Source organism: Coffea arabica, chromosome 10e (assembly GCF_036785885.1).
Source record: "Coffea arabica cultivar ET-39 chromosome 10e, Coffea Arabica ET-39 HiFi, whole genome shotgun sequence".
NCBI lineage: Eukaryota > Viridiplantae > Streptophyta > Magnoliopsida > Gentianales > Rubiaceae > Coffea > Coffea arabica.
The window spans coordinates 4,008,522-4,028,942 of record NC_092328.1 but is presented as its reverse complement, the minus strand read 5'-3'; the positions used below and the strand labels follow the sequence as shown (position 1 = coordinate 4,028,942).

Below are 20,421 nucleotides of genomic sequence, written 5' to 3'. Positions count from 1 at the left end.
TTCACCTTGGAGCCCAACAGCTGGCCGAGGGTATCGTAGTCCAGGTCCTCCGGATAGGGGTCGGCCTTGATTCCCCCAACCTTCCACACATTGGGGGGAAAATGTGTGGATCTGACAAAGAAAAAGTCCCCCTTCCAGTCCTTCACGGAGGAGGGGAGCCCGTAGAACAACTCCTGGACCCCTTTTCCTCCCTTGGTTTGGGGGCCACGGCGGGAGAAGTAGTACCATCCCGGGAGGGCGGTCTTAAGGATGAAGGCAGCTCGGAAGATGGAGAGAGAGTAGGGGATATCGCAGAGGAGGCAGTAGATCAGGAATCCGGTAATGATCCTGATGGAGGTAGGGTGAAACTGGGTAATCCTGAGCCCCCAGTGGTTCAGGATCTCGGTGAGAGCTGAGGGAATGGGGAGACGGAGCCCGGCGATGAGCTGCTCCCTATAGATGGCTACGAAGCCTGGGGGAGGTCTGCAGGCCCGGTCGTTAGGCCCGGCCGCCCTCGACTCGTAGACTGGAGGAATGGAGTAAGATTTGGCTAGCTCGGCCACTGCCTTGGAAGATAGGGTGGCCTCCTGCAGGTCGACATGACCATAGGAGAGCTCGGGGTCATCCCCCTGCTCTGAAGCAGGGGTCCCCTCAGAGGCATCCCTATCCTCCCCGGCTCCACCTTGGGCTCCGCCGGGGGAGTCGTGTGGGGACTTGGGGGGGTGGAGGTAGCCTGCCGCGCGATGAGGGCATCTAGCTCGGCTACCTCCTCAGCGGCTCGGGCCGAAGGAGAATGGGCAGAAGAAAAACTCATGATGACTATGGGATTGAGCAGGTCAGGGTTGGAGGCAGAAGAAGAAGAAGGAGGAGGGGGAGAAGGCGACGACGAGGGCGAAGATGAGGAAGAAATGAAGATTCTGGTGGCTCTGCGACGGACCGGAGATGGGGAGGCGGTGGAAGTGACGTCGGAGTGACCCGACATAAAAGAGATGGCAGAAGCAGGAAGGAACACTGAAGGAAAAGGAGAAAGGAATCACGAAGGGACTTACTGATGATCAAGGCGGAGGGAGGACGGAAGACTCGCCGGAATCTGGGCACGGGACACCGGAGATTGCTGGGAAATGGAAATGCGAATGCACAAGGAAAATGAGAGTGCAGAATGCGCGAGGGGAAGAAGAAATGGCAAATGGAGTCGGGTGAAATCCGAGGACCCCTATTTATAAGGAAGGGAAATGGGGGGGAAAACGGTTGCGTGAATTTGAACCGACCCCCATGTGAATACATTTAATGCTGGTACGGAAACCGAAGAGGCGTGACAACTGAAAGGACATGGGCGCGGCATCCCTGCGGCAGCACTGTACCAGAAATGACCTGGGCAGAGTAGTGCGCGGCCCTGGCCTCCCACGTGGCAGAGGTAGATTAGGTCTGCCTGACAGCCCTACCTAATCTAGGGGGCTAGTGCAGAGGCCCCATCCTGGGCCTAGACACGTGGCAGCCCAGGACTAGCCGAGCTGGGCCTCGGCCCTTGGAGTCCGGGCAGCCCTCTTGGGCCGCCCTGCCAGGGCTCGCAAGGGGGGCAGGAGTCCATCCCGAGGAGATCGGAGACAATCCCCCTGAGTGCGGGATGCTGGCTGTTCTGGGCAAGTCCCGAAACGTACGGAGGTCGGACTCCCTCGCAGGTATAAATAGTAGCACGCATCAACTGTACAAGATACGCTCACGATAGGCAAATTACTCTCGGTTGTTATTACTTCCCGTGAATCCTACTCACCGGAAAACTAACTTGACCGTCGGAGTGCCCTCGGGGACGACCCCCGAGCCCCCTCTCCCAACTCATCCTTGTTTGTTTTGCAGGCTTAGGACCAGCTCTTCCATCAGCACCCCGAACTCGTTAGTCCAGCTCGATCCGGGGAAGCTCAGCGCTTCTTCATTTTGATATTTTTGTTTGGAATTTCATGGTTGATAATGATCATGACGAATGCTCCTGTACAAAGAAACCAAGCCAATACCAAATGGTCCTAATCAAAAAGCACGAATTCTTGTTAGCTGGGGAAAGTAACATGGCTGGCCGTGGAGGGGTGGACAAACACATTTGGGATGGTTTTATTCCTCAAGAATGTTATCCTGATCCAGCAATTCTTCGGTTAAATGCAGGACTTTCGTGGGAGGAAGCATATGAGCCACTGCACTGGTATATTGATGCCAACAACACTTGTGGGATTGGACCAGGACTGGCTTTTGGTAATAGCCTACTGCAAAAGGCTGAGTACAACTTTTGAGGCCATAGGTTTGGTACCCTGTGCTGTGGGAGGAAGTATTATTAAGAGTATCTAATTTTTCCTCAGATAAAAAAATTATGATTTCAAGGGTAGTTGTGTCAATTAATTAATTAATTACACGCCCTCCTATTTTAAAATATGAACTTAAATTATGTTAGTATTTAGCCAATTGAAATTAATTACCAAATAACTAATCACCACATCATAAATTTCCTTTACAAAACTAATTTTCATGAATAATATTTTTACCAAAATACCATAATTTTGATCACTTGCACACATCTAGAATGCGTCACCGGTACAGGTACACCGCATACTGTATGTAATATATTGCGTTTGATGCAAATTACAAGTCTGGCCAATCTTACAACATCTTCCGGTAAAAAGCAAACAATAAATGACGTTCAGGGGGCAGAAGTTCATTTATATAATGAAAGTTTTTAAGTTTGCAATGACCCAAATATTTGTAGAAATAGCAAGTTAAGCAAAAGTTGAAATTAAAAAAGAAAAAGAACAATGAGATGCATTGTCGTCCGCCGCCGCCGCCGCCGCTTGCAATTTCCTTATTCCTTTCTTTATTGCTCCTATAATATAATAATGCCATGTTATATATGTATTATATCATACATGCGTGTTCCTGTTCTTGCAGCCGCGGACGATTTAAAAGATGAGAATGCCTACCATTCAGTTACGTGTCAAGACCTTGGTGTTTTTCTGTCTGCAAACCAACTACACTAAGCCACCGCTGCATTTCGTGTCGGTATCAGCAGAAAGTCTTGCCCACCCCAGGTTTTCTGTTTGTCTGATCAATCATGATAATGATTGCAATTTAGCGCATTAGATTCATTTAATCACGTTATATATATAACTCAAGAGTGAGTCAATAGGATAGGTTTTGGGATTCTTCATTAATCGAACCAAGACTTTGCAACCACTCTTGAATCAAAAGCCTGACGCATGGATTCTTCAAAGGCATGCAATGACTTTTGTTTCAGTTTCCATATTTCCATGCGAACCAATTTCTTGTAGCCTAAACAAATTTCCATGTGCCGGCACCGATGACAAGCCAGGTACCGTCAAGGAAAACATTTTGGGCAAACCCGAAGGCACCAACAGTGAGAAGAATAAGTGAAATGCAATTATGAGTATGGGAGATTGCCAAGATATGAGCCCTTGTTGTATCAGGCTATGTTCACCTCTAATAACTGCTAGTTTTTCAGCGAAATGAAAAGGGAGGGTTATTTTTCACAAAAATCTGATCCTCCTGGTTCTAAGCTCAAAGCTCACGCTCGTCAGATTGATCAAGGATGCTCCCTTTCCTTGACGGTAGAAAAAAAAGTTGTTGTGCAAAAAATTCAGGCCTTGATGCAGAACTTAAAATGTCACAATCTATGTGGGGCTTCAGAACTCGTTCTCAAATTTCACCATCTCTTTATATCAGCGTCTGACAGATGATTGTCAATATCAATGTTCAACTGGCCGGTGGTGTTGAAGCAAGTGATTGCAACGCAAAAAAACGAACGTTTGTGGCCGACAGATTGAGGCCTTAAATGATTAATAAAGATTCACCCATCATCAGCCTAGATAACACATTTTTAAAATCCTACTCAAGATCAACACTCATTGCAAATTATTCACCCATAATTTGCATTGCATGATCTTTTTATTCTGACGACAAAAGCTTCAGAACAACCAAAGCAACAGCAATCATCAAATTCTAAATTGTCAAAAAAAAAAATATTTACCACTACCATATACCAACTTTCGTGAAACCATCTTCAGTAGCACACCCCCTAAACATTCCATTCGTATTGAACCCACACGCCACCTCCCCGGTTTTGGACACCGCAATCAAACCAGCCTTCCCTTCGTCCAGCCTTTTGTTGATCACATAATCCACCGCTTCTTGGAGGCTGAGCTCCTTGTACTCCATCAGAGCAGCCACGTCACGAGCGAGGGTCCCACGTATGATGGCCTCGCCTTCTCCGGTGCAAGAGACCCCGCATAGGTCGCATGCGTAGGTCCCAGCTCCAATCAAGGGGGAGTCACCAATGCGACCGGTCATCTTGTTCATGAGGCCCCCGGTTGAGGTGGCGGCTGCGCACCTGCCTTGGCCGTCTACCACCACGCACCCCACCGTCTCCGGCGCGTATACGCTGATTGGTAGTCCATTCATTAGGATTGGGCTCTCAGCAGCTGCGCCGCAGGACTCCAGTCCAACAATTGGGATCCTATAATCGTACTGTCCCAAATCATAGGCAAAACCTTGAACCATTAGTACCGTGAATCTAATTGTTTGAATTAATAATAATTAAGCTGTATGCGCTGTTTGTTTGTTGGGGCGACGTACCAAAATGGAATTAGCTTCTTTGGCTAATTTGAGCATGCCCACATTGTCTTCGGTGATGAAATATTCATTGTCCACCATCTCTACTCCCTGACGAAATGAACCCACATTTGCAGGGAGAAAAAAAAATCAGCAGGCTGACAAAATAGAACAAGTCACGAGACGAGATCTACTGTAGATTCCGAACCCCCGCCAAAAAAATAGATAGCATTCTGAAAAAACTTTCACATTCTGTGGCTTCCACTAAACTAGACAGCTAAACAAAAACTGACTTTGCTAACGTGCCACATATGAATCCACCAAGAATCTAAGTAGATTCCCTGCAACAAAATTAAATAAATAAAGAATTTCTTGTGGGACTGTTTGTTGGATGCAAGAAAACGACACGGACTACATGTCATGACCCTCACGTGACAAATGATTAAAAAGTAACAACGTTAATTGTTTTTTTGTTAGTAGTTTTCTTCAGTGCATACCATACCAATGCCGCTTTTTTAAAAGTACTAGAGGATTTTACAGGGAATGTTATATTCTGTCATCGTACCTGTTGTTTGGCAAATTCTTCAGCCCCAGAGAAGGCAAGATAGGAATGGGGAGACTTGTCCATGACAAGGCGAGCGAGAGAAATGGGATTCTTGACTGTGGTGACGCCGGAAACGGCGCCGCATCGTCTCTTCGGTCCATCCATGATGCTGGCTTCCATCTCAACCGTTCCATTCTCAGTCAGTGCAGATCCACGGCCAGAGTTGAACAAAGGATCCGATTCCAGTGCTCTAACCTGTACGTGTAACCGCACACATGCAGATTACGGCAAAAGTAAAGGTCAAGAAACGCCGCCTAAAATCGTGGTTCCCTAACCAAAACGAAAGCTAAATAAAAATAAAACCACCCCTTACTAACACTCTATTGAAATTAATTAATGTTTTAACAAAAATTTAGGAGTGAAGATTTTGTTAAAATGATGAAGTTTTGCTAGAGCTGAACAATCCTGGACAGCATTTGCATCCCTTTCTCGTGGAAATTGATGCGTTTTTCTTACGGTATCGGTTTAACGAGCATGAAATATATGGCAAAGAAGAATAAACAAATAATAATAAAAAAAAAGGAATAAAATGGGAAGAGAATAGAATGGGGTGCATACAACGAGTTCGACGACGTCGATGGCGGGGAGGGAGGAGCGAAGAGCAGAGATGCCGAGATTAAGGCAACGAGTGAGGAGCTGTTTTGCTTCATCTTGACGTTGGGGTGGGAGGTTGGGGTCCACCCCAGCGCCGCCGTGCACCGCTATAGCCCAACCACCCATTTTCTGCGTCTCTCACACTCTCTCCTCTTGATCCCCTCCGCCCTCTGTTTTGCTCTACTGCAACTGCTTCAGAAGGAAGGAAGGAGAGTGCCAAATGAAAACAATGCACGCCCTCACACAGAAAGGTGGCAGAGGTCCCCGTTGGGATTTATAGGCGTTTCCGGAATTTTGAACCAACTCTTAATCGAATTTGATTCTTTGAACCAATTGACTGAGATTCCGAAATAGCCCTCCTTCGACTCCCGGGGGAAGGTAGTATGTACACGTGCATTTCGCTTAGCTCGAGGTAGGTTCCCCATAATATAACTTTTCTTTTCCCTTTTTGTTTCCCATGTAAAGTAATTAAGCTAATTAATAAACTGAAATTTCATAAAATTGGAGTTTAAAAATTAAATTCGTTAAATTATTGAATCAGTTATATATATCCCTTATGTGTATCAGTGTAGCCGCAGCAGCCATGTTTGAATGACAGAGGAAAAAAAATTACTTTGCTTCTTAGTCGTTCTCTTGTGGATTTATGACTCATTATTTAATTTCGGTCCTTCACTTTCAAATACACAGTACAATTTTATTTTTTTTTTTTTTCCGGTGAGCTAAACAACACACATTTTTCGTTGTCACGTTATAAAATTTTAACTTGGTAATCAAATGATGATAGTCAATGAAAAAGGTTGTTTGGCACACAACTGTCTACCACAGCCACGACATGAGGGCTACTAAGATTCTTTCTTTCCTTTTTTATTAACATTTGTTGTTATTTTTTTTTAGAATCAATTTTATAACAAACAAAGTGTTTAAACATGATTAAAAGAATGGGAATCATAATCGGAAAAAAAATGAAACTGTAATCAAAATCGAAGATTCAAGAATTATAATCGTAACCTTCAAAAAAGTCAAAATTGTTGTTTTTTAAATGGGAATCCATGATTCTGAAACCGTGACGAGTCTAGGGCCAAGTGGCAGGAGCCTCCGCTATTCCCATTATTATTAAAAACCATTCACTGTGTTTCCTCGAGAAAAATTCAGAATTTTGGACATGCAACCGCCACTCTGCCACTAGATGGGGCTTAAAGTTCTCGAAGACAAACAAGCTTGACTTCCCAGCTGTCTAGTCCCTCTGTTTCCCACTTCCGTCCGTCTTGAGTGGGGCTGCAAACGAGTTGAGTCGAGTCGAGTTTTGGCCTTATCGAATCGAGCATTGACTTAATTTCATCGAACTCGAGCTCGACGAACTGGTAATTTTCAAGTTCGAGCTCGAGCTCGACTCGATTCGAGCTGAATTCGAGCTCGAAAAAAATAAAAATAATTATTTTATTTTTTAAAAAATAAATAAAATAATATTTTTTTTAATAAATAATAAAATATTAAGGACATTTATGTAATTTTACTATTAAAAATTAAAAATAAAAAAAAATATATATATATATATATATACTCTAGCTCGCGAGCCTAACGAGGTTAATGTTTTAAGCTCGAACTCGAGCTCGACTCTGGCTCGACCAGCTCGAGCTCGACTCGAGTTCGATATTGATCGAGCTCGAGTCAAGCTTGAATCGAGCGGCTCGCGAGCGGCTCGATTCGTTTGCACCCCTAATCTTAAATGACATGGTATGCATGCTTAAAAAAAGAAAAGAAGCTAGAATTGAGCTTGTTTGGATTGCCATTTTATTGAAAAAATATTTTGAATTTTTCAAAAATATTTTTTTTTAAATTCACATACATGACATATTAAAAAGTGTTATAATAAACCTTTGTTTTCAAAAAATATAATTCTTTCGACAATACATAATAATGGGAGATCTAAGCGTGTTTGTATGGAAAACTACGAAGAATTGAGACATTTCCCGGACCATGCATCTATTGTACTGATGCAATTTATGTCAAATTTGTAAAGCATATACAACACAGCATCATCCAATGGCAAATTAGTCAAGTCGTGTACTGTTAATGTTTGGTTATAGTTATAGTTATTTTAAAGGGAAAAAAAATGTAAAGCAAATTACAAGAGGAAAATATAATTAGAAAGTTGTAGACATTACGGCATGAGGGCTAGTAAGATTCTTTGGTGTAATATCTTTCCTTTTTTAACTTGGAAAATATCTTGTCCAGTATGCAAGGCAATCAATACTAAGCATAGGAAAATGATTCCACATCAGATTAAAAAAAGAAAGAATGGATTAATATTATATACACTATCAAAATGTCCACACTATTATTATTAAATATATGACGCATGTGAAAAAATTTGAATTTAAAATTTAAAATTTGTTCATGTGTCATGTATACATACATCCAATCGTGTACTCTAAAAAAGTACTAAGCATTTTCTACTTGCGTTGCAATAAAGCAAATTTGAAACTTCATCCCAAACACCCTCCATCGTGACTTACAAATGTCAAATCCCTATTCTTTTTCCGGCTTGTACATTTTGCTCCAAATGTAACAAGTTTCCTCTTGAGTTTCGTCATATCCACCAGATGGCCTCTTGTCATTTAATTGCATTTCTTTTAGGAAGTTAGTCAAACCAAAAGGCTAAAACGAGGCTAGCTCTAATTCAATCACGTTTAGTATGATATTGAGAGGACAAAATTAACATTATTATTTTCTTCCTAAAATTGTTTGCTCTATCAAAGTGGACCTTATGCAAATAGACCTTTCAACATCATAGCATTTATGAGCTGCACTAGATCCACCACAAATTCGTTCATCTAACGTTGTGTGCATGGCACAAGTTTAGTGGTGTCACCGAGTGCGTTTACAGACACGTGATTCAATCATTTTTGTAGGTCTTTCTAATCAACAATGTCTATTGAAAACTTGATGATAATATCGGATTCAGTTGTTAATAATTTAGAAAAAGTATAGTTGAATAGAGAAAGTTTATTAATATAAAAGTAAGGTAATAATTATTAATATATACATTTTTAAGTGTACTAACAAATACTCACTAGGTAAAGTTTTTTTTTTTTTTTTTTTTTTTAAAAAGCACCATTCCCTTGTAGATCTCAGTGCAATAAAATTACGTCTTCTCAATCCAAATTTAGCCTAATAGTAGCACAAGAACAAGAGAAAAGACATTAGTGAAGCTTTTCTTTCTATGAACAAAGTGGTTCTTTTTTAATTTTTTTTTTAAAAGGAATTTACAACCCCCAGATGAGCTACTCCATCAATAGATGACGGGAATAAACAAGAGGTTCTTTTGCTTCAAAAAAAAAAAAAAAAAAAAAAAAGAAGAAGAAGAAGAACAAGTGGCTCTTTTGCTTCACCAAAAAAAAAAAGTGATTCTTTGATCAACGACCATTTTCGTAACAATCCAAGATTTGAGGAATCCAGGGCTGGCGGCTCGTAAAGAGAGGAAAAAGGGTCCCCACCCCATGACTCGATGCTGAGACGACTAACCAGGTAGACATGGTCCTGTGTTGCGGTTCTTGTGGGGAAGATTAGTTAATTAATTAATGAATTGATAAGGATGGTGATTGGTTGGATTTGCTTGGGTTGATGACTAAGCCTCGAGAAAGCTTGACATGTTTTTTTTTTGATAAATAAAGAGTCTAAAGTCCCACGTAAATGAATCAGGATACATGTATTAAGGGTAATTAATTAGTACTAATATATTAATGGCCCAGTATGTATATTTGCACTTTCCTAACCTCCCTGATGGGTTCCGCGTACTCTCTGTTATAGGCTTCTGGCCTATTCTTGAGACAACGTGGAAATATATTTTTTTTTCCCCCAATAAAATATGGCATACAGTAGCAAGCGCAAGGAAAAAGAAGCTTATACCTGATACATTGATTGTATTTTTTTCAGAAAAAAAAAAAGAAGAATTTCACAAAGTCATATGAGGTGAAAGCCCCTCCAAAAATGAGCATGGACCAAGCAAATTGAGAAAATTTGTAGTGTTTCAAATGGTCAAGCAATGGGTGAAATATATCCGTTCTGTATTAGAGGTAAAAATATTTCAGGATTGGACAGAAAAATGTACAAAAGATAGGCATTGAGCGTACTTTTATAGTATGTGTGGAATGGAAATTGGCGTGGAAGGACATATTCAAGTTCTTGATTACATGCTCTAGCAAAATTTTGACTACTTATGGTGGCAGTTCATTGAATCCGTCCCAGCCAGTTAATGTAGTATTTTAGTTCCCAAACTTTGATGCCCCTTCCTAGCTCCTAGGGACACTTTCCAGCTCAAAAACAAAAAAGTCAATAACAAAAAACTGAGCGGCCGGGGTCGGGGATGGGACTCGGCGCTTGGAAGATAAAAGATGAGTGGCTCCGTGGACGTCCTGTTTCGGATTAGGGGGGCTCTCCTAACTGGAGCCATGCGCGTCTGCATTTTGGATCACGGGTTCTCCTAACTGGAACAACTAATGGTCCAACGTCCATGAGAATTGCTACTGTTATTTGTCCAAAGATAATGTAGCTACTACTATAGCTTCAGCTCAGATATGCGTACAGGACGATTGTAGGTAGTTGCAATTAACAAGAACTTCTACATATTCCCAAATCGGCCGAGATATCAAATGCAACTTAATATAAATTCTGTTTTATTACTGCTTTTGCTTTTGGCCTGTCTTTCCTCCTAAAAAAAAAAAAAAAAGAAAGTAGATGCGAATACAAATTGATTGAGTTTGGTAAGAACGAATTACCTTTTCATAATTCATGAATTTTTTTTTTTGTTGATTAATTCAGGGTAGTAATCCAAGTTAAATCCATCTAAACTTCCAAGAACATGTTTTAATCATGGCGCGGTGACGACCAGCGTTGAGTCCATCCAAACTTTTATTTGTAAAAAAAAAAAAGTAAAGAAAGTAAATGGAAGGCACGTTGAAACTTTTGTTCAGCAGTCCTACTTCAAATTCCATATGTTTTAACCGTGGTGTGGTGACGACCGGAATTGAGTCCTCCATCCAAACTTTGATCTGCCAAAGTGAAAGTAAATGGAAGGCTCGTAGAAACTTCTGTACTGCAATCCTACTTCTTCAAATTGCATATGATGACTGACCTGTTCCACACCAATGGCTTCCTGATTATTTCGCTCTTTAGAGGCCAACAAAACACCGGGCGCAGCCCCAGAAAGAGTAGGGAAACGTCCTATAATCATTTTGCTTGAGAGTGCGAGCCTACTACAGCAACTTGGAACGGAAAGCCAGATTCTGAAAGTAGCAGTATCGCGATGGACGATGACGTAGATCACACATTAATCAGTACTTTTGTTTTTTATCGGAGTCCTGTCCGAGTCTCAAAACAAAATTATTCCGTACCACGACAAAATACTCGGTGGCTGAGTAGCCTAAAAGTTCGGAGCGTACTCTTACTGTGGACGACAACAGCGTGGGTGGAATCTTCAAGAGATACTCTTTCCTCCCTTCGATGGAGACACCTGACTGCATGTGCCCACCTTTCCAGATTCGGATCACATCCCATGCACGCCATTGGCTAGTCGTCCTCCGAATTGTTTATCTTTTTTTTTTTTTTTGGTTTGGTTTACACCCCCCCCCCCCCCGCCTTCCCTTCAAGGGTCAGGGTTGGTGGCGGGGTTGGGAGCATTATACATTAATTGAGTGAAAATGAGATTTCTGAATTGTCTAAAAGTCGATTTAAACTTGCATATACGCTCTTTGGTGAAGACAACGCATTTTCAAATATATATACATATATGTATATCTGAGCCTCTTCAATAGATTATTTCTTATAGTTATTACAGCTAAAGATTACCCGAGGAATTGAGCCGACATCTTTCGGCAGCGATTTATTTATTTAGTAATTAAAGGGCCGTGCCAGTGAAGTGGAATCCACTGGAGATTCCAGCTTAGAGATGCCAAGTTGCAAACCAGTCGTACACTTTTCTCGTTCTGGAAATTTAAGTCGTTGCGCCAAAACTTAATAGTAAATATTGACCTTTTGAAAAAAGTGACCCATGTGACGCACCACAAGAATGCCTACTTTTTAGTCCTTTTCGAAAAGATGAGCTAAATGACGTGCTAAAAGTTTCACTGAAATTACTTGCAAATGCAGAGGTTGTAGTACTTTTTGGAATGCCATTTGGCTCTGTTTGATAATCTAATTGGGTTTCTAATCTAATTGGACGTGTATTTCTATCTCTTGACAGAAAAAAAATGGCTCTTTTTGGATTTAGATTTTTTTAAAAAAAATATTTTTTTGATCTACAATACTACAGTAATACACAAACAAAAAAACAACTTCAAAAATACCATATTCATACAATACATCAAAAACAACTCCAAATATATAAAAAAAAAAATACAAAACTATCCATCACTCTCCACCACTTTACCGCTACCACCCCCACACCCACGATCCTCTCTCCTATCTCTCTCCTCCCATCTTTCCTCCCTTTCTCCACTCCTCCTTCATTTTTTCTCCTCCTCTCTCTCTCCTTCTCCTTCCTCCTTTCTTCTTTTCCATTCCCCGCCTCCCAATTTCCTTCACCTCGGTTGACTGCAATCTTCCTAGTCAAGATCAAATCTGATCAGAATCAGAAGCCGCGACCAAGACGATCATTGTTAGAGTGGTGGCTAAAGTCGCAGCCACCACCCGCGAGCGAGAGAAGGATTTGGGGTTGGAGGGAAAGAGGAGAGAAGGGAGAAAGAAGAGGAAAAATGGAGGAGGAGGAGAGGGAAGGAAATAGAGGAGGAGGAAAAGGGAAGAGATAGTGGTGGGTCGTGTAAAATTTTTAAAAAAATATCTCAAAAAAATTATAAATTATAAAGATATTCAAAAATATATTTTAAAAATACCTCTAAAAACAATCCAAAAAACATCTACAGTAAATGTTTTTCATATACACAGTTACAGTAAAGTTTTTGAAAAACACCCCCAAAAACAGTTAATCCAAACAGAGCCAATTTGTAGTACTTTTTGGATATAATAACAAAAGTGAAAGTAATTAGAAAATGTATTTAATATATAACAAAAGCATTTTTGAGAAAAAAAATGGATAAAGCCATATTTAATCCACAAAATATTTGTTTGGATAGTTGATTATTTGCCAAATTTTATTGGTTTGTATCATTAATACATTTTTCTATCACATTTTTATTTCACACACGTCACATCCAAAAAATGCCACAATAATTTTTTAAAATAATTATCCCAAAAAATCTGCTGTCCAAACACACCTGCAAGTGTCACAAGTTGTGCTTTTATAAATCAGTGGTGCGCAGTTTTCAATTACACCAACATATATACATTTATGCACAACTATTATCTGTAATTCGAGGAATAATTTGTTACCTGACATGTATTTGTGCTGTCCCCACCATCCCCCGCCCCCCAAATTTAATATAGCATTAAATAAAGTATTGTCAGGTTAAATTTTGCTTTATGCTAACGTATTCAAATTTGCGAAGCATAAAGTTCTTACCAAGTTTTACTACTTATATACACCTAAAGATATATATATATATATATATATATATATATATATATATATATATATTTTTTTTGGAAATGATATATTTACACACATATTTGATATTCATGTATCCTTACCACCTTAATCTCTATCCTTCGTGAGGGTGCGCGGGTATCAAATATGGGTAAGAATTTCGTTTGTCTTATTTTTCTAATAAAGTCTCTCTTATAGTGAGAATTTTCTATTTCTCCTAGAGATTCCTAGTGAGAATTTTTTATTACCGTAAAGATTCCTATGGAGATTTTGTATTTTTTTCCTTATTTTATTGTTAGATATAAGTTTATTTTAGATCTCTGAATTTTTTTGGATCTTGAATCTATTTCAATAATCTCATCATCATTATTGAAGTTTAAAACTGTTAATTAACAGACCTGATTATTGCAATATTTAGAGAAAGGAGTTACAGTAATTTATCTATTAAAAGATGATTATAAAATTTATTATATTTTTCAGATCTTGATATAAATATCTGTTAAATTGTAGATATCTATAATTTCTAGTGCATGTTTTAACCTACCATTTGGACAGTGATGTGAATCAAATCAGGTTGTGCTTTGTTAATGAAATTTGCTTTTTTTAAAAAAAAAATTAAGGGTGTGTCATAATATTCTTTTTATTTTGTGATGCCTTCAAATTAGCAACTCTAAAGCTTACAAATTGAACAAGATTGGAGAATTTTGCCATTGATTTCATGTGAAGGCCTCAAACTTTGAATAAACGTTTGAATTGGGCCTTTTGTGTTTTGAGGTAACTAATTGGACTTTCAACATCCCAACCGCTTTGACACTTTGCTGATCGGACAAATTCAATTATTCTGAAAATTCAATTCTTTTAAGGAATCATCGCCTCAATTTTCATCAAACCATTGATTCGCACATCACTCAATAATGACAGTGATTTAAATTTTAAATGATTGTAATTGTTGCTATCCAAGGATCAAAATATATGTTATTTCAACTTCTTCTGGTGAATTTCAACTGGAGATGATGTGATATCCAAGAGGGGCTGTAACACATTCCAATTCTTCCCCAGCGTCTAAAATTATTCTGGGGAGATTTTCCAGTTTCCACTTATTCGAGCACAAAGGGACTATAATTCTCTGGGCTTCCGGGTTCCTTTTGGTCCTTTTCTCCCTTTGTCCCAAGGCAAATGAATTTTAATGCTAAAAGTGAGCAAACTTATCTTATGGGCCGAAGCCGATGAAATTGTGCACCAATTCAGATTGAGTATTTACCTCTTTTTTCTTTATGTATATAGATGGATAGCCGAATATGTATCATACTTGGGCAAAGCCCAACAAGAGTGAATTTGTTAAAAAAAATATTGAAAAAACATAAAAAGGTGATAAGGTCATCACATTTAGATCATTGATCTATTTTGGTCATATAAAAGTCATCACCACAATCGGGAAAAAAGATAAACCACAGTATGCGGTTAAGAAAAAAACATTTTCTTGTTCTACTAACTTTTAAAACACTGAGCCAGCCCGTTGGGATTGCTATTTTTTAGAATTTTTGTAGAAAAATGTTTAGCAGCGATTTGATGTATACGAAATAAAAAAATATATCTTCAAAACAAAACTGGAATACAATGAAACAGGAGATGGGGAGGTCAAAACAGATGTTAATAGGGAACACCGAAAGACAAAATTGAATAGTTGGCATCCACCCCCTCTGGGGGTTATCAAGCTAAACTCTGATGCTGCTGTAGAGCAGAAGTTTAGGAGAATAGGTTGGGGAGTGGTGGCCAGAAAGGAGGATGGGGCGGTAGCAGGAGCATGGGCAGGAGGGGCAAGGAGGGAAGGGAACCCAGCAGTGGAGGAAGCATTAGCCATCAGAGAAGCTGTAATCAAGGCAAAGCAGAGGGGCTGGAACAAGGTGGAGATTCAATCAGATTGTAAACTGATGGTGGATAAGCTTAAGGACAAGAATGCTGATGACCCAATTACGGGTACTATCCTAGCTGATATTCTGTTGTTAAGCCGAAGTTTTGAAGAATGTTACTTCTCCTTTGTTAGACGGGAGGGTAACTGTGTCTCTCATAAGCTGGCAAGATTTGCCATAAGCTTGAAGGACGAAATATGTTGGTTGGATTCCTTTCCAACTTGGCTTACGTGTTTAGCCAAAACAGATGTAAGAGCAGTTGCTCAAACAGTGTAATAGTTTTCTGGAAATGTTTATGCTATCGTTTGGAAAAAAATGGCAATCCAATAATTGCTCAAAAAAAGTACTAATAAACCCCTTAAGATTATATGTTGAAACTGCGGCTGGATGTGAAGTGAAAGAAGACTGGGGATATCGCTGCCTCAGAAGGTTAGGAACAGTCGGCTGAATACTCGGAAATTTGCCTCACCAATAATGTGGCGTTCATGCCAACGGACAATGATAATACAAATATAAGGAAGTTCTTAATCAGTATCATTGCTCAGGAGTCAGGACCATTAATTTTATTTTTAGCAATTATTTTAATTTTTTTTTTTAAATGAAGCAAACTGTAGTAGATCCACAGGAAGTCCTACAGTAAAGGTCTAGCCATCTCAAACAAACGAGAAAATTGATACGTGACATTATCAACAAAATTAGTTTGATTTTGCAAGTGAAGCGAACTATGAAATAGATCCACAACAAATGATTCATCTACTAAGAGAAGAGAAGAATGATAACGGTCGTAATAAGAAAACCTCCTAACCAAATACTCTCAATTGACATTAGAACAACTTTTTTAATGCCTGTACTTTGTCTAGGACAACAGAATGACACTAAGCCTTTCAAGAGGGTATGGTATAAATCTGATTAAAAGTGGATGGTAGGACAATAATGCGGCTCCTGAAGTTTTTCTCTTGAAGGATGTGGCTCCTAAAGTTCAGGTCCAGAACCCACTAATTTCCTCACAAAGACATATAGATTTAGCATCCTTGGCATGCCACAGCTAAGGGCTGGTTGGCGCCGAATTGGTGTTTGAATCAGGGAAAATGATTCATACGTCCGGACATGGCCCAACATTAAACACTGTTTTGTCCCTTTTGCTCTGTCTTTGTATAGAGACAAGTAAGGCCTAAAAGCCGTAAGCTAAGCTTTGATAGCGGTTGGCAGGTACCCACTTGATCCCTGCTTCACAAACAACTCACTGCTTGCTGCAAATCCAACAAGAGGCCCATCTAATACCCTACCTTCAGGACCACTCTCCCCCATCTCCATTTTGCAGATGCATATTAATTCTACTTTTCAAGAAATTTTCAAAAATTTCTATACCTAAATCAAAATTTTCTCAAAGTTGAGGGTGGGAGGGGCAATTGCCCATCTTCGTATTCATTTGGCTTCTGCCCCCGTCCCTCCTCAGCCTCAAGAAAAGAAAAGTTCAGATTCTCACCGTGCAAAAATTTCACAGGTAGACATAAGTACTAATCTTTCACTAGTGAAGCTAAATGCATCATGTCACGTAAGTTCTATTTAAATTTAAAAAATCTATTTTTGGCTTGCAACGTAAAAAATTAATCCTAAACATAAGTGCATCTTTCTTTTTGGTTCATATGCATCCAACGGTACAGTTTCGTAATTCAGCAGTCGCGTGACATGCGCAAATAATTAGCCTTTTTTCGTCTGTACACTTCAAGGAGACAAAAATATCACTAGCTGGATGTTTGAGCGTATCCTTTTCTTCGGACATGCTAAGGAATTAGCTACTATTCGATGGTTTTTTCAAGTGAAGTCCAGGTTTAGACACGTCATACTAAAAGCATTGACAAAAACAAGGGAAAATTAAGCATTTATAAGTAGAATGATATCTGCTAATTTTGTATATTAGGCCAGTTAACTCGGTCCCAGCGAAAGACCCCAAGATCTAATGAGAATCCACGGCTTTTGGACCGCTGAGGATTGGACCACCGGTGTACGCTTGGGCTAGCGTCGTTTGGCAGGAGCGATAGGCCTAATGGTTTTCATTATACTGCTACTTCCACACGATTCGCCTAGACCCACATTTTAGAAACCGGAATGATACAAAACTTGAATGCAAGGGGCCTGTCTAAACCTGGCGGTCCCTTTGAATGTTTTGTTTGGCATTACCTGAGATGGTGACACCTCACAGCCTGCGGAAAGTAAAGACACCCCAAAACCATTGGATGCTCATCTTCTGCGTGCAATTGCCTTCTTGTTTAATATGTACATTTCTTTTCGTAATTCCTTTTTTTTTTTTTTCCCTAAGAAGAAAATCACTTTAAAAAAGGTGGAGATTTGATTTGCCTGCTGGTTTCATATAAACTCAAATAAACCGAGGAACTACAATAAGACAATGCTAAAGGCAAATCAGTTATCAAGAGGGATTTAAAATTTCTTCGTGGCTGGTTAGTCAAGAGTTCAAATTTGGCACTCGACACGCGTAAAAAGTACTAGTATTAAAGGATGTGTTAGTAGTATAGCTCTCAAATTTTAGGTGACTCTTTTCCTAACGAACGAGTGCCGCGGGTGTTTGGAGTTGCGTGGGCATAGCGGGGACACATATTTGCATTCTCTGGTCTGTGCTTTTGGCAACCATGTGGCATTAGGTATGCTACGGTCTAGAAATATTTTGCGACGAACGCGCACCGGAAATGTTGGAATGGGTGAAGGGTCAAATGGCTTGGCAATTCCTCCTCCTGAGGGGATTTATCCAGAGATTTTTAACATTTTACACGAGCCAGTTGAGTTCCTTGCTCATTCCCCTTAAAGTATAATAGTACGCATATTGCCGTTTGTTAGTTAAAGAAAATAATAAGGAACAAATGAAACACGGTCGTCAACATTGGCCTTTTTTTTTTTTTTTTATTTACCTAATTGTTATAATACCACAAAGAAAGAAAGAAAGAAAGAATTTGTCTGTTCAAATTTCACCCCATCTCAAGAAATAGGATAGATACAGAAAGCCCCGGGCATTAACAATTATGCCAATCACGCAACGAATGTGCATCCGCTGGCCAAGTGGATGGATCAAATCAAATTGCCCTTTCTTCCCAGGTCCAGTTCCAATCAAATCTTATTCTTGCAATATATGTATGGGCCCTTACATAAATTCGTTGCAGACTACATGCTACCGTTACCTTCATGCAGATGAATATTCATTCAGCTTAAATGATGAACTTCATATTTATCCATTCATTTTGCTTGGATTGTGATGACCACCAAGTTGCCAAATTTTTTAACTGAAACATTTCCATTTTCCATTGGAAGACGATTCATGTGCTGCTGCGAGCATAAATTATCAATCTTCTGGACCACAGGCATGAATTGGTGAGGCCGGAGCAAGGAATTCTTCTTATATTTTTGACCTCTTAACCCTAACTCTTTTTGGCTGAGACCATTAGACAGCAGATGATGCTGCTGAAACGGTTATTTTAGCAAATGAACAATAATTTGTTTCTTCTATTAGTGCGAGCTGCAAATGATCAATACGCCTGTCAGATATGTAAGCACCGTAAACGGACAAATTCTAAAATTTCATTGGTTGTTTGTTAGAAGCGTTCAGATGAAAGACTTGGCTAGGGTTTGGTGTAGGTCTTTAACATTATTAATATTATTGGGTGAATGATATTGGCTGACTTTTCTAAGCCCCATTCACACAACACAACACTGGGTGATTTTTTTGTTCGCTTTCTTTTCTGGGCTGGCTACACCTATAGGTAGCTCAATTGATTATTATTATTACTACAAATATGCAGGCATTATTGTATGCAAAATTTGGGTATGGCTTAGCACGGACGTTAGGTAAGATCGCAGGAATAATTTCAAGTGTAGGAGGTCTAAAAACAATGACTTGTGCTGATAGATCATAGAGTTATGGGGCCGTCAAATTTGAGAAATGGAGAATGGTTGGTTGCCCAACATCTTCAAGGAATTCTTGTCTTGAGAAGCCTACTTACCATGGAAATGCTTTTCTTTTCTTTTTTTTTTCCCTTTTTCTTTTTTGGGGTAAAGACGTGGAAATGTTTATTTCTTTGGGAGATTCTACAATGCCCTCTGTTCACTGTACCTTTATTTGAATATTGAAATTAACCAATTTTATAGATATATTGGACTAACAGTAATAATGCCCTCGCGGTATTGTAATTTTTTTTAGAGTAAATCTTTTATACATTAATCAGTCTAGATGCATGTCATATATGCAAAATTTGGTGTACAAATTCAAATTCAAATGACGTGATATTCAGTTAATTTTATCGGTATATACAATGACAGTGTAAAAAATTATTTTTTTCTAGTAGTATAAATAAATGTGAATTAGTTCCGGAGTTTTATGTCCGGTCGTACAAAGAGGTACTGGTGGTCGTATTTATTAAGCATGTGCATTAGACAGATGTTCTTCCTTTAACCAGCCTGAGGATATCAATTGAAGCTTCGCATTAGTAGTGATTAACATTTTGTCTCGAGTCATTTCTTAGAATCGACTCTTGGACGGCCAGTCCCCGGACAAATTATTCACATGGAGAAAAGAGAAGAAAACGAAATGCCAACTACTCAGATTAATAACTCTGATTATTGATCTGTATTGTACCTCTACTGGAAAATGATGTGAAACGAAGTAGCAACGATCCTAATCCTTTTTCTTTTTCCCTAAAGCAAAAAGCGTAATTCTTTTTGAATCTATATTCTAAATGCCCATTTGGATTGTTGTTTTCTAAAATTTTTATTTAAAAAAAAATATATATATATATATATATATATATATATATATTCTAATGATTTGATACATGTATATAGCTGTTAGACGTTCACTTGCTTAGAACTTATTCCTCTGGACGTATTTCAACTTTTAAATTCTAGAAATACACCTACTTTTTTTTGACTTGAACCTGTCTTTTTTTTTAAAATTATTAGCGATGTACGTCTTATCTATAGATTTCAGCCATTCAGTTTATCATCAAGCTTTACCTTTGCCGTTAAGAATCTTCTTTGCAGTTTGCACTTTAAAAAGAGCCCTTCCCACATCTTCTTTTTCGACATTTTTCTGATTCTCTCAGTCTTTTTTTTTTCCCATTTTCTTTCTCTTAATTTCTTTTTATCAAATTCTTGGGAACAGAGATTGTTCGAATTGATATTGA

At 39.2% G+C, this 20,421-nt stretch overlaps 2 protein-coding genes across 2 annotated transcripts; one reads left to right on the top strand and one right to left on the bottom strand.

Moving 5' to 3' along the window:
• Window positions 1-3,771: 3,771 nt before the first annotated feature.
• On the bottom strand, window positions 3,772-6,043 carry LOC113710849 (probable isoaspartyl peptidase/L-asparaginase 2). The gene is made up of 4 exons (XM_027233900.2): window positions 5,747-6,043; window positions 5,150-5,383; window positions 4,609-4,695; window positions 3,772-4,500 (listed from the first exon to the last, which is right to left on the bottom strand). Exons 1-4 carry the CDS (start codon window positions 5,906-5,908, stop codon window positions 4,006-4,008), a joined length of 978 nt encoding a protein of 325 aa, XP_027089701.1. The 5' UTR covers window positions 5,909-6,043; the 3' UTR covers window positions 3,772-4,005.
• A 7,426-nt stretch (window positions 6,044-13,469) lies between these two features.
• On the top strand, window positions 13,470-15,508 carry LOC140015449 (uncharacterized). Its single transcript, XM_072068035.1, has 2 exons — window positions 13,470-13,473; window positions 14,949-15,508. The coding sequence occupies exons 1-2, from the start codon at window positions 13,470-13,472 to the stop codon at window positions 15,506-15,508; spliced, it is 564 nt and encodes a 187-aa protein (XP_071924136.1).
• Window positions 15,509-20,421: the final 4,913 nt, after the last annotated feature.

What these genes read in the sequence shown, in the direction of transcription:
- LOC113710849 (XM_027233900.2), bottom strand. Translation starts at nt 5,908, where the DNA reads ATGGGTGGTTGGGCTATAGCGGTGCACGGCGGCGCTGGGGTGGACCCC. An exon ending in TCGACGTCGTCGAACTCGTT is followed by an intron (nt 5,384 to 5,746) that starts GTATGCACCCCA and finishes TTACACGTACAG; the next exon opens with GTTAGAGCACTGGAATCGGA. An exon ending in AAGAATTTGCCAAACAACAG is followed by an intron (nt 4,696 to 5,149) that starts GTACGATGACAG and finishes TCATTTCGTCAG; the next exon opens with GGAGTAGAGATGGTGGACAA.